Source organism: Cygnus olor, chromosome 2 (genome assembly GCF_009769625.2).
Source record: "Cygnus olor isolate bCygOlo1 chromosome 2, bCygOlo1.pri.v2, whole genome shotgun sequence".
In the NCBI taxonomy this organism is placed as follows: Eukaryota; Metazoa; Chordata; class Aves; order Anseriformes; family Anatidae; genus Cygnus; species Cygnus olor.
This window is the reverse complement of record NC_049170.1, coordinates 107,749,894-107,763,079: the sequence shown is the minus strand read 5'-3', so window position 1 is coordinate 107,763,079 and position 13,186 is coordinate 107,749,894. Positions and strand designations below refer to the sequence as shown.

At 41.0% G+C, this 13,186-nt stretch overlaps 1 protein-coding gene and 1 long non-coding RNA gene across 2 annotated transcripts; one reads left to right on the top strand and one right to left on the bottom strand.

Moving 5' to 3' along the window:
* Positions 1-742: 742 nt before the first annotated feature.
* On the bottom strand, positions 743-3,181 carry LOC121066496. The gene is made up of 3 exons (XR_005817801.1): positions 3,039-3,181; positions 2,552-2,628; positions 743-1,407 (listed from the first exon to the last, which is right to left on the bottom strand). It is a non-coding gene; the product is annotated as an uncharacterized LOC121066496 (long non-coding RNA).
* A 3,787-nt stretch (positions 3,182-6,968) lies between these two features.
* LRRC30 (leucine rich repeat containing 30) lies at positions 6,969-7,865 on the top strand. Its single transcript, XM_040547132.1, has one exon. It carries the CDS (start codon positions 6,969-6,971, stop codon positions 7,863-7,865), a length of 897 nt encoding a protein of 298 aa, XP_040403066.1.
* Positions 7,866-13,186: the final 5,321 nt, after the last annotated feature.

Sequence of the window (13,186 nt, the reverse complement as noted above, 5' to 3'; positions counted from 1 at the left end):
ATTCAGGCCCTCCTACTTTCAAAGAGCTGCTGTTTTATTTCTTGTGATGCATTCAAAATATAAAACAATGCCCACCAAAAGCTGTATGAAAAACCTGCGGCAGAGGTTATGTGGCAATAGTTACATTAGAAGTTACTTCTTGCAGTCGGGAGAATCAGTTCCAACTTTCCTTTCAGTGTGATGGACTCTCTCTGCACCCACGGATGTTCAAGAAAACTCATCAGTTACGAAAGCCACTGACAACAAGAAGTACCACTTGTTGCTAACCAGCACATATAGGTTATTACATGGCTGTTTATGAATGTAGATGTGAATGTTCATAAATGTAGCGATTAATAACAGAACAGTGAGTCATTAATGTGACTTCAAATATGCTGTTAAGTAGTGTCAAATTTATCACATTGGCCATAAAAGGAGGAGAAGGTTGAGACACAGAGGCTGCATACAGGTTACTCAGGGCAGGAGGCTGCCTCTGTGTAATTGGCTTGTACAGACATAGCCAGACAGACTAGCTATTTGGCTTGTGTACACACAGGGAAACTGTGGCAGATGTGGGAGCTGGCCAACCAGTCATTTATGCATTTTCTGGAATTTCAAAATATTACTGCAGAAGTAATTTTAATAAGTTTGCAGAAAAGAAAGAAAACTTCTTCTAATTCCATGGAATGTGAGAGTTGCTGTTGGCAACTGACTAGTAGGAGGAATTGTGCCTGTCATTTCTAGTCTACACACACAAACAAACAAATCTTCTCTCTTTTTATTCCATACCATGGATAGTTTGAGTTTGTCTTCTGTCAGAAGGTCTGCAGAAAGACTTTGTCTGTCTGCCAAAGCTCTTGTTAAATGAGCCCCTGCGAAGAGTCATTCACCTCTAGATCCAGTTCTTCATGGGTCAGATGATCCAGCATCTCTGCGTGGGATCTCAGTAAAGCATTCCCGGAAAGCTCCATGGACACACAAGTGTTAAAGGCTGCTTACAACACCATAATTAAAAACAAATTAACAGAAAATCTGAAACTGCTTTAAGAATTGTTCTTGCCTTGTGTAACATCTCATAAATCTCAAATTACCTTTGAAATTTGGCTTCCTATTTCAGAATAGCTACAAGATCAACAAACCACTACAAAGTAGTTAAAACTTACAGAATTTGCTTTCTTGCTTCTAAGACCAGAGGTTATCTTTGACAGTTTGCATGACACTGAAATTTATACAAATCTTACTTTAGAGGAACGGAACAGCACAGAGAAGATGGTTCAGTAGCTGCAGTTGTATTGGTAATGAATATTTCTCCCACATGACTGTTGCTTTCTGCTGAACTGGAAACAAATGAACTCTTTTTAGACAAAGCATCCTTCTTGGGTTATGTAGTTTCTGCGGTCTCATTTAGCTGAGTGTTTATTATAACACCTAGATAATGAATGTAAATGAAAATTTCTTCAGAAAGAGTGTGGGTTGAACTTCCCATAATTTTAGAGAAGGCTGTGCTTAAAGATTTAACCTATTCCTTAGTATGTTAATACATTTTTAGTAAATTAATACATTTCAGTAAACTGAGCCAGAGGAACTATATAAGATTTTGAATCCACAAAGAACATGAAATTTGCTTCAAAATCAATTACAAAACTACAGGTATATGCTGATGAAATTATAGATATCAATTGCATGTTCACCAATGCAAAAGACAATGACAGAATTTGGTTTGGCAAGAAAGCACGGATTATCAAAAATTTAAATTCATTGTGTCAAGATGCATATTATTTCATTAAGTCTGATGCTACTGGATGTTTTGTTAAAAGCTCAAGTCCCAAGGAAAGAAATTATGTGATGATGTCAACTTTTATTTCATTTAAAAACAATGTATGTGTCCAACCCACCACTGGCTGCAGAGAAAAGCTTGAAAATGTTTCCCAAACATATTCTAGAGATTCCAAATCTGAAGGCAAATAAAAGAGCCAGTAGATAATAGACTTTAAAATTCCATGTCTTTGTGAACTTGTCTTGCAGTTTTTTCAGGGCTGACAATCCTGCTTCCTTTAAAAAAAAGTCTAATCATTTGCATTGTCAAAGAACTTCAAAAATATAGCTTGTCATTTTTGTCAATTTACCATTTTTTTATCATTGCTAGTCATGCAGCTTCTTTTATTATATTAGTTAGGCTGTGCAGTTGTTCAGCAAGATTTGGGACATTTTTTTCTCCCCTCCACACTAAAGTTTTTGTTAAATCCGTGAAACAATTATCAATTACACTGCACCATGCAAATCCCAAATCCCACCAATTTGTTCCCCCCCCCCCCCCCAATACCTCCAAACTTGCACGTATGAAATTCATTCGCGTATGAAATTCATTCCTTCATTGACACAGCCTGTTGATATGCTTTGCTGGCCAAGATATCTGAGAGGACCAAACAACTCAATCTGCCCTCAGAGCACAGAACAGCAGGCAGCAGTGATGCTGCCAGGACTGCCAGTGAGGAGGGGTGCTAGATGACCACCAGGTCTTGTTCAGGTGAAAAGACATTCAGAGAATTTGGGGAATGTAGCCAACACTTACAAGCTGAATTTTGCCTTAGGTGGGTTTCTTTCTTGTCCAGGGTGCCTTTTCTGGTAGCTATGTTCACAAGAGTATGGCTGCCAAAAGACAAGAGGAATTAAATTTGACTTAGTTCTTCATTCTTTTGACAAGAACAGGATCTTGATGTTCCCCCCAAAGTCTTTTCAGAAGAATATAATAACATTTTTTTTTTTCAAGTGCTGGCTAAAAATCCATAGCAACTCAGAGAAAGGGGAACTGAAAAGTATTTGAACAGAAACAGTCCAGGACTATTTTGTTCACAGACTTAGTTCCTATGATGTCCAGATGAGGCCACTGTGGTTTTATTCTCCTGATTGCAAGAAAGGAATTTTAACTTGGTTACCTCAGAGTTTCCCCATCTCCACAACTGAAAGTGTGCTCTAGTGAGCCTGTTTTTCTGTTGGAGAACAAAGGAAAGGAAGAGGCTATTTTCCCCAAACACACACACACTGGTTACAATACCCACAGAGGCAGGAAGAGTGCTGGACAACGGAAGCCGCAGATGTGGAGGTATTTTTTCAAATCCCCTCTGCTGCTGCTGCCTCACAGGCAGCAGAGATAGGGCAATGGAAGAGCAGGAACTGCTGCTAGACTGAAGCACAGCAAGCATTTCTGTTTTACAGAGTATCTGGTGAAGCCTTCCAGTAATAGCCAGCCCCAGCCTGTACCAAGCTGTAGCAGAGGCTGAGTTTCCATTAGACCGTGGTGCAAAACCAGGAAAGGGTAGTGAGTGCTTTGGCTGAGTCAGGCTGTCAGGAATCTGGATTTCTGCGGTGAGAGGCTGGGCCAGCCCCTGCCAAGCCCCCAGGCAGTGAATGCTAGTGCGCAGTGGAGAGCGAGACAAGGACGATGCTCTCATCCAAAAATATCTGGCCAGACATGAGGGGGACTGTGGCTACTGGGCGGCTGCGCAAGACAGCAGCAGGTTGTTCCTTCCAGCCCTAAGACCACAAGAAGGGAAATGTGTAACTTTGCGCAAGCCCCCTTTTTAGGGGCCTTCTTTTCTTCCTTTTGCCTTTGCCACAACAAAAAGGAATCGCTGGTCCAGATCTGAAAATTAGCACATTCCTAACAGCATTCAGGCAGACAGCCCAGAGCCAGTGGTTGTGAGGGGCTCTTGTCTTTGCATGTCCCCTCGCTTGCGTTGCAGGGCCATGTTTTAGCCTTAGCTGCCCACCACGTTGTGCAAGGCCCGAGTGTGGCCTGCGGCTGGGCTTCTTCTCTGTCCCTGATGGCAGGGCCACCTCCGCCACATCAGGCAGTGATGTGAATTGGACAATGATTAACTTGAGCACTGAGTCAGAGTTGTGGCTGTGATGGGATGCAATACAATGTTTGTTTGTAAACTGACAAACGTTGGCAGAAGGAACTCGTGAGGGAGGGATCTGTGGCTGTCAGTCAGGCTGCCAGCCTGCCCTGACCAAATAGCAACAACTGGCCTCTGTCCTTAGCAGGCTCATCCAGGGAATGTAATACTTCACCTCCCACCTCTGAAAGGACCGGCAGTTTTTAGTCTGTTCTAAATGTGCATGCTTTAATTGTGAGGCTGGCTCATCTCACCACCATCTCGTGCTTCTCACCGTGGTCCTGGCTGCTCTCCTGCTGCAGGGCCCTGCTCTCCAGACACATGACACATCTCCCCTCTCCTCCCAGGCAGGTGCAATGCTATGGAGGACCCAAAACTGAACAGGGACTGAGAAGTGCTTGGCAGTAAGAAGGGCCTGTGGGGTCAGACTCCAAAGAAGTTGCCAGAAGGCCATAACTCCCAGTGGCAGCTTTTTGCAAAGTCCTTCAGTGTGGGAACTGTTGCACGATTTTAAGGTGAGGATCTCTGAGATGAAGTGGTGGGGAATGCATCCATCACCAGATCTTCCAGGAAGCAGCAAAGTGTCTTCATCATCATGGGGCATAGAATCATAGAATCACAGAATGGTTGGAAGGGACCTTAAAGATCATGTAGTTCCAGCCCACCTGCCATGGGCAGGGACACCTTCCACTACACCAGGTTGCTCAAAGTCCCATCCAACCTGACCTTAAACACTTCCAGGGATGGGGCATCCACAGCTTCTCTGGGCAACCTGTTCCAGTGCCTCACCACTCTCACAGTAAAAAATTTCTTCCTTATATCAATTTAAATCTACCCTCTTTTACTTTAAAGCCATTATCCCTTGTCCTATCACTACATTCCCTGACAATGAGTCCCTCCCTGTTTTCCTGTAGACCACCCTAGGTATTGGAAATTTTCTATAAGGTCTCCCCTGAGCCTTCTCTTCCCCAGGCTGAACAATCCCAACTCCTCCAGCCTGTCTTTGGAGGAGAGGTGCTGCAGTCCCTTGATCATCCTCATGGCCCTCCTCTTGACTTGCTCCAATAGGTCCATGTCTTTCTTGTGCTTGGGGCCCCAGAGCTGAACACAGTGCTCCAGGTGAGGCCTCACAAGAGCAGAGCAGAAGGGGAGAATCACCTCCCTCACTCTGCTGGCCATGCTTCTTTTGATGCAGCCTAGGATACAGTTGGCTTTCTGGGCTGCAAGCGCACATTGCTGGCTCATGTTGAGCTTCTCATCTGCCAACACCTCCAGGTCCTTCAGGGCTGCTCTCAATCCATTCTCCACCCAACCTGTATTTGTGCTTGGGATTGCCCTAGCCCAGGTGCAGGATCTTGCACTTGGCCTTGTTGAACCTCATGATGTTCTCACAGTCCCATCTCTCAAGGCTGTCCAGGTCCCTCTGGATGGCATCCCTGCTCTCCAGTGTGTTGACCGCACCACAAAGCTTGGTGTCATCAGCAAAACTGTTGAGGGTGCATTCAATCCCACTGTCCGTGTCACTGACAAAGATGTTAAACAGTGTTGGTCCCAGTAACAACCCCTGAGGAACACCACTCATCTCCACTTGGACATTGAGCCATTGATTGCAACTCTTTGACTGAGACCATCCAGCCAATTTCTTAACCACTGAGTGGTTCTTCCATCAAATCCATGTCTCTCCAATTTAAATACAAGGCTATCATGGGGAACAGTGTCAAATGCACAAGTCCAGGTAGATGATGTCAGTTTCTCTTCCCCTATCCACTAAAGCTGTAATGGTGGCCATAGAAGGCCACCAGATTTGTTAGGCATGATCTGCCCTTAGTGCAGCCATGTTGGGTCCACCAGAGAAGAAAAATATTGGAAGTCATGTCCTATTTACTGCAATTTTCACCTGGTTCAAATAATGCCTGAAGTCTTTGGATATTCTTTTGAGTTTAAACTCACTGCATATGACTGTAGCAATAGAATTTCATCTCATCAGCATCACTGGCTTCAGCTGTTGCCGGGTATTATTATACCTTGCTGCTTCCTTCCTCTCCCATCAGCCTGGAGTTAGATGTCATGTATAGTTTGAGCTTTTTGACTTCTAGTTCCCCTGTACCCCAGGATATCCCAGAAAGACAGGAAAGTTCATTGTGGAAGAAGGGGACATCGAGTGGCTATATTTTCTGCAGCACAAAAGAACCAGACACCCAAAACCTCACTGATAGATGTGAAGTAGCACAGGACATTTAGGACAGAGTAGTTTGGGCAGAACTGTGCAATGTGACTACTCACACTTGGCAACGTGGGTAGTGAGTGATCATCCAAGTGGGCGCAGATACCACTGGAAAATGTCACTGCTGCCGTGAAGGTGGTGCCCTTTCTGCAAAGAAAGAGGCCTTTCCTCACTTCAAGGGTGATATAAAAGCTAAAACATTTTTACAAGGATTAACTTTTTCCTTTTTTTTAACTAAAGAGAAAAAAATGACTTGCAGGAAGATTCTTTACCAGCATTTTTGCAGCATACAAAGTTTTCTGGTGGATTGGTAACTATTTCAGTGAAATGAGGAACATCAAAATTAAAATGAATTTGAAAATGGCCTTTAATCTGAATTGAGTTGATGGCTTGTTTTCTCCTATAGCTTACTTGTTTATTTTTTTGAAGTCACTCTTGTTAATTGTCCTGCAGCCATGGTATGTACCAGATAGCCAAGAAAGCTGACATGGGGAAGTTATATACAGCATCCTTGTGACCTTTTTGGAGTGAAGATACATATCTGTCCAATAAAGCCCAGGCCAAATGACAGTGACAGCTGCCTCGTGGCATTCAGTTTGAATTGAACAGGTTTGCTCACAAGTCTAGAGCAAGTATTTCATTACAGACTGTGCACCAAGAACAACATAAGCCCCCAAAAGTGAAACTTTCCCTCAGCAGCTATGGAAACTACCCTGGTGGACTGAGATGCACTTCACAGGCTCCTCCTTATCTCCTTGCTTTGACTTTCCTGCAAGCTGTCAACCTCTGGTGGCGTTTGCATGTTGGTGTCGTACTTGCACGGGAAGAAAACCTCACTTGATTTATCAGGAGCAATCCAAGGTGTTATGGGAACCGAGCACTCAAAAAACGAGGGGCGAAGAAGCATTTTTTTTCTGAGGAAAGGTCCGAAGTTGCCTGCATGGGAAGATGCTCTTCTCTCAGGGAAAGACCCCAAGTCATTGCTGAAACGGGGATTGCGTTATGTCAGCTTGAGCCTTATAATGAAAGGGATGACCAGTGCCCCTGACTTCTTGTGGGGACTGCCCGAGGTGCAGAAACTGAACCTCTCACGCAACCAGCTGGTGGCAATTCCTCCTTCACTGGGAAAACTGGACCGGCTCGTAGTGCTGAACTTGAGTGGCAACTGCCTCAAATGTCTGCCGAAGGAGATCGGACTGCTGAGGAACCTGAAGGTCTTGTTTGTTAATATGAACTGCCTGACAGAAGTGCCAGCAGAGCTCAGCTTGTGCAGAAAGCTGGAAGTTTTGAGCCTCTCTCACAACTGCATCTCACAACTGCCTTCAAGCTTCACTGACCTGACAAGTTTAAAGAAACTGAACATCAGTAACAATCGCTTTGTGCAGATTCCCCTCTGCATTTTTGCACTGAGGAGCTTAGACTTCTTGCACCTGGGGTCCAACAGGCTTGAAAGCATTGCAGAGAGCATTCAGTATCTAGTCAATTTGCAAATCCTTATAGTAGAGAATAATAACATACGCACTCTGCCGCGGTCTCTCTGCTTCATCATGGCGCTGGAGCTACTAAACGTAGATTACAACTCCATACAGACTCTTCCGTATGAACTCTACCTGCTGCACAGGCTGCCCCGCATTGCGTGGAACCCAATGGACAAAGGCCTCCACATCTCTCACAACCCTCTGTCCCGACCCCTGCCTGAGCTCGTGGAGGGGGGACTGGATGTCCTCTTCAACTACCTCAGGGAGAAAAAGGAGCACCACTGAGTTTCTGCTGAGCTTGGGATTAAGCCTGTCATCACAACTCAGTCACGCCAGAGCACTTTCCTCAGCAGTCACTTCCACTTCTTGACACTTGGATTTCCAAGACTATGGATGGCTTTAGTAATGGTTGGAAGAAAGCAAGTAAAGTATGATGGTCTGTTTAAATGCGTGAAGAGTAAGATTTTCTAAAACTATCTACCCCTGTAACCTTCAGTGTTGGAGTGTTTGTTTTTGGAGGGGGACAAAAGAAAAAAAAAAAAAAAAAGAAAAAAAGAAGTGATAAAATGTTTGCTCTTCATTTGACAGAAACAAATTAAGGCAGACTGCTAGAAGTTCGGAAAGGTATATTTGCCAGCTATCATGTTGGAGGAATATTAATATATATTGGATTTACTATATATGATTACAGTTGCACTTTAACTCCTGCTCACTTCTTCATGTGCAGATGCCACTACATAAACAAACACTGCTTATCTAAGTGAATCTCAAGGAAAATGTTCAATTCACTTTCAGCAGTGAGTATATCCTGAGCTATATTAGCCCACGGACAGTATATTACCTGCCAGTTTAATATTATTTGTTGTTTACCCTGCAGCTGTGAGCTGGCCCTATAAATTACAGGTGAAGATGGCCAGCAGTGTGGCAATTGCCCAGTTCTTTGGAAGAAGATCCCAACCTTTCCCAGAGCACCTAGTCCCTTGCCTGAAACGCAGAGCCTTTTGCACGGAGCCTACAGGGGTGCCAGTAAGTGCATCAGGACCAGCAGGAAGCATCACCTACACCAAGGGGAGAAGTGAAAGTGGGTCCTTATTCTCTCAAACAAAGGCTGCCAGATGAAGTTGCTTGTTGCTAGATAACTGCACTCCTTTCCTTTTTGTGCTTCAGTGCATTTGGAGCCACAGAGTAATTTGACTCAGGAAGCCGTATGTCTCCTAAAGGTGAAATATTTCTTTCAAGAAAAGCAGCAGCAAACCAGTCATCAGCTTAAGTAAGAGCTTCAAAAACAAATACCTATTTCTGTGGTTTTCGGTAGCAGCCAGTAGCATAGAAGTCAGCTCGTATGTGATTTCTCATATTGATCTTCTGTGTATGTCCACCATCAAAGTTTCATCTAGTAATAAAGACTCAGTATGAAAGAGCTGTTAACAATTTATGCAACTTGATTTTTTTCTCACAACTCTGTTGAATCAACTCTGTTGAAATCAGTTGAGATAAATGCTTCTAATGGCAGCATAAAAGAGGAATGAGCCTGTAATTCTTGAACTAATTAAGAATATTCAAAGCCACTTTTAAAGTACTTCCTACTGTATGTCAGATCTCAGGAATCAATGTTTACTTTCTGAAATGTAATTGGCTCAGAATTATGGACGACTGTGGAAGATTGATCCTGCTTCTAGTGAGGCTAATGGACAGCCGCTGTCTGAGGGAAAAACTCTTCCATCAGCAGTGGTAGAAGTAGTCTGATAAGAGCAGACAATTATGTAATTCATAGACACATACAAGTAAATGCAGCACCTTTGGGCATGCTAACGTTATCAGTGCAGTGCTGAACGCAGCCACGAAGAATCTGTGCTCACAGACTCTTCCTCTCTGGGGCTGCTCACTGATATTTTGTTATGTTGGATTGTTTTGTGTATCATTTTTTATCTTAATAGAGAATTTCAGTGTTGTGCCCAGGAATTGCGGTTTCCAAGTGTGCAGTCAAGGACAAATCTTATGTTTCTAGCAAAAGAGAAACCCTTTTGAAGGGCACATTTGCTCAAACATAAGAAAAACAAACAAACAAACAAAGCAAATAAACACCAAAGCACAGTTATTTTGCAAGTTTTTCATTTATTATATGTTTCAGATGTTTTTTATCTAGCTTTGCATGCACTTATTTCACCTGTGCAATAGGATTTATAGCAAGTTCCAAGATTTTTAATGCACAATACATCGAATAAATTAATATGTGATTCAATTAGCGACAAGAAATAAACCTGCAATTATTTATAGAAATACCAACAGATAATTCTTGGAGGGGATTAGGCACAGATTATTAACTTTTCTAAATGCTCATTTCATATCCCTAAGTCTTGCATTCACGTAAACACTGTAGTCCCTCAGTAGCGCTTTGCAGGAAAATTAAATTCCTATGACATTAATCACCTGAAAAGACTTTCCACATATCAGTATCCAGGATTATATGACACCAGATAGCCTCTAATGTGCTCTGAATAGAAGGGGTATGCACGGTAATTTACATGGAAGATGTGAGCCTGGACTGTGTGTGTTCATTAGGACACCACTACCAAGGGTGAGCAGCAGTGCATGATTCAAGAAAATGGTCTCCCGACAGGGGATTAAAAGGCAAATTTGACAGAATCAAATGCATCTGGAAAAGCAGTTATAATATGAAGTGCAATAGCAATAATTTAAAATTCAATTATTCAATTGAATAATAATAACCTTTTACTCAAGCTAATAAACCTTTGCAAGCATACGAAACACATAAAAGTCTCTGCCTTTTTAAACAGAATAATAAAATTCATTGAATAAATGGTACTTTAATGTATAATTCAGATTTTAGCACTAAAAAGATAATTTCTACTGAACTGCTTTAGTCTTTCATTTCTGAATTAAGCCCCTTATAAATAGGTTTCTTAGAGATAGAGAAAATGATCTCACATGAGCAGAGGTACAGTTCTGAATTCTTACTGTAAATAGAAAAGTCTGTATATCATTGTTAATGTATAGAAATATGCAGAGGAGGCAAATAAACATGTATGTGTTTGCATCTGAGAGGGTGCAAGAGACACAGGAGGGAGGCAGAAAGCCTGATGTCATACACTGGCTCTGGTTGTAAGTGGGGCATTAGCAAAGAGTTAGTGGATTTCAGCCTTGCCATCTGACACCAGTTGTACAAAGCGTGAGGAAAAAAAAGGTGCTGAAATGCTGCAGGGGCTACAATCATATCTCATAATATATGAAACCTATCATTTCTATGTGTATATTAAATGATATGATTTCTGACTTAAAATCTGTCAGAGAACTATGTGCTGAACAGTGCACTTCTTGTTTCTAGCACTCACTGAACTTTCCTCACCATAGGTCTGACAGCAGTATAACTTTTGGTGCGTTTATTGTTCTTGTTGATATTAGCAGTGGTGGTTTTCAAAGGAATGGAGAAAGCAGGATCCACTCATGGAAAAGGATGCTCTCATGGCAGCCTGACTTTTTGACAGCTGCTGCTCAGAGAAGCTCTCAAAGAGCTAAAGGTTAAAAAAATTCTTGGTATGGATGAAATGAAGGGTAAAGCACAAGAACCAAGCAGAGAGAACACAGTCAGGAACCAAATATTTGGAAAACGTATAATATGCAATGGGACTATACAATTTGGTCCCCAGCCATCATCAAATATACTGATGGTACATTTGGTGAGGTGAAGAGCTTCTCTTTTTATTTTAATTTAAATGATTATTATTTTATCTTTTTATTATTTTATTTTATTTTATTTTATTTTATTTTTTAATTTCAAATATATTTTTATTTTAAATAATAAAAAAAAAACTGCATTCTGTGAAAAGTTTTAGTAAACATGCAAGATCTTTGAAAACTGGAAGGTTGCAGAATCTTGGATTAACACAAAAGTTTTGGCTTCAAACTTTGACTGAAATGAAAACATTTTAATCTGAAATGTTACTCTAGTATCTCTCTGTAAAATAAAGCTGAAATGTGTTATACCTACTGCTCTACAGTTACTGGCCAAACATGCCACGTGAACAAACTCACTCATGCCGTTTGTGACTAGTTACCTCCCAAAATACATTGCAAGGTCTCAGCAGCCCCATGAGGCATCACCAGGCATGTAAACTAGCCAGGAACACCAGCCTGTTATGCCAGCAAAGCAACAAGAGCCTGCAGAGACACCAATTTCCAAGATGCACTGGAATGGTATTTCAAAACTGAATCTTTCAGATTCCAGCTGAAAGCTCTTGAAATTCAGATTAAAGATTCTGTGACTATTATTTTGGATTAAAAATATGTCTACATTTTTTTTTCTGAGTATATTTATATTTTTTTTTAAATCAAAATTCCTCATTTTTTAATTAAAAAAAAAAAAGCTAGACTGGTTTCTCAGCATTTTTATTATAAGAACATACATTCTGGAGTTTAGACATTTTAGGATATGAATGAATTGCTTTCCTGTTATTATACTGTAACTTCAGGAAACCATATTTTTTAGTTATTTTTGGTTAACATTTTAAAGAACTTTGCAATCGTTGTTTTACTGAATAAGGCTGCATCTAAAAATAATACATTGATCCTGGAGAGTTGAACACATTCTTTACTTTGCTAGGCCAGCACATTACTCGAAAAAACATATCAACATAATAATTTTCACAAGTAGAAAAATCATTCATAGTCCATCTTATTCCCTTAACCAAATAAAAAAAAAAAAGGAACCTCACAGGTCATCAGGCTTTCCAGTATAACCACATGAAAGAGAAACAAAGAAATCAAAGGAAATAAACTGATCATCTAGTCAGTACAAATTCACTGAACTACAAGAGTAAATTTCCTGCAGAGCCTTCGGACAGCAGATCTTCAATAATTCAGGGAGATTTTCACACCACTTTGCAGGGTTATATTAAATATAATTAACACAAACAAAAATAAATATATGAAATACATATATATACAATAATATGTAAAATATTAAGGAAATATGCACATTATTATGTAATGTATGCTTCCCCAATCCACATGTGTGAGAGCTGAAGTCCTGAAACAGTTACAGCCAAAGGAAAACTTGCATTGACTGTAAAAGTGCCTGCACTTATATAAGAATACATACATTTACCATTCTATATGCAGCAGAAACAAGATTTGAAAACTCAGTAGATGTTTAAATGCCTATGCAGCTTTAGATATATTGGGACAGGGATACACTTTAATACTCACACGTGGAGTAAGCCTGAAAATCCTTTTATAAAATTGCATAATCCTTCCTCTGTACAAGTAAGAGGCAGAATAATAATTATAAAAGATGAAAAAAAAAAGGACGCTGAAATGTCTCTGCTTTAGAAATGTATTAGGTTATCTGAACACCCTGAATATCCCAAGAGGAAATCAAATTCATATAAAGATTTTTTAAAAGTGGAAATTACATAAGAAATGTTTTTCTCCCTCCCAGCTATCCAGAGGAAAGCAGAGTACTGACGTTATTAGTTTTAAATTCTTCTTTTATTTCCCCACCACCACTGATTTCATGCATTTATCTCTCTTGCAATAAAGGCCAACCAGCCTTCAAAAACCATCTCTTAGCACCGTCTCCTGCAGCA

Excerpts from the sequence above, each read along its gene's own strand:
- LRRC30 (XM_040547132.1), top strand. The coding sequence starts at position 6,969 with ATGGGAACCGAGCACTCAAAAAACGAGGGGCGAAGAAGCATTTTTTTT.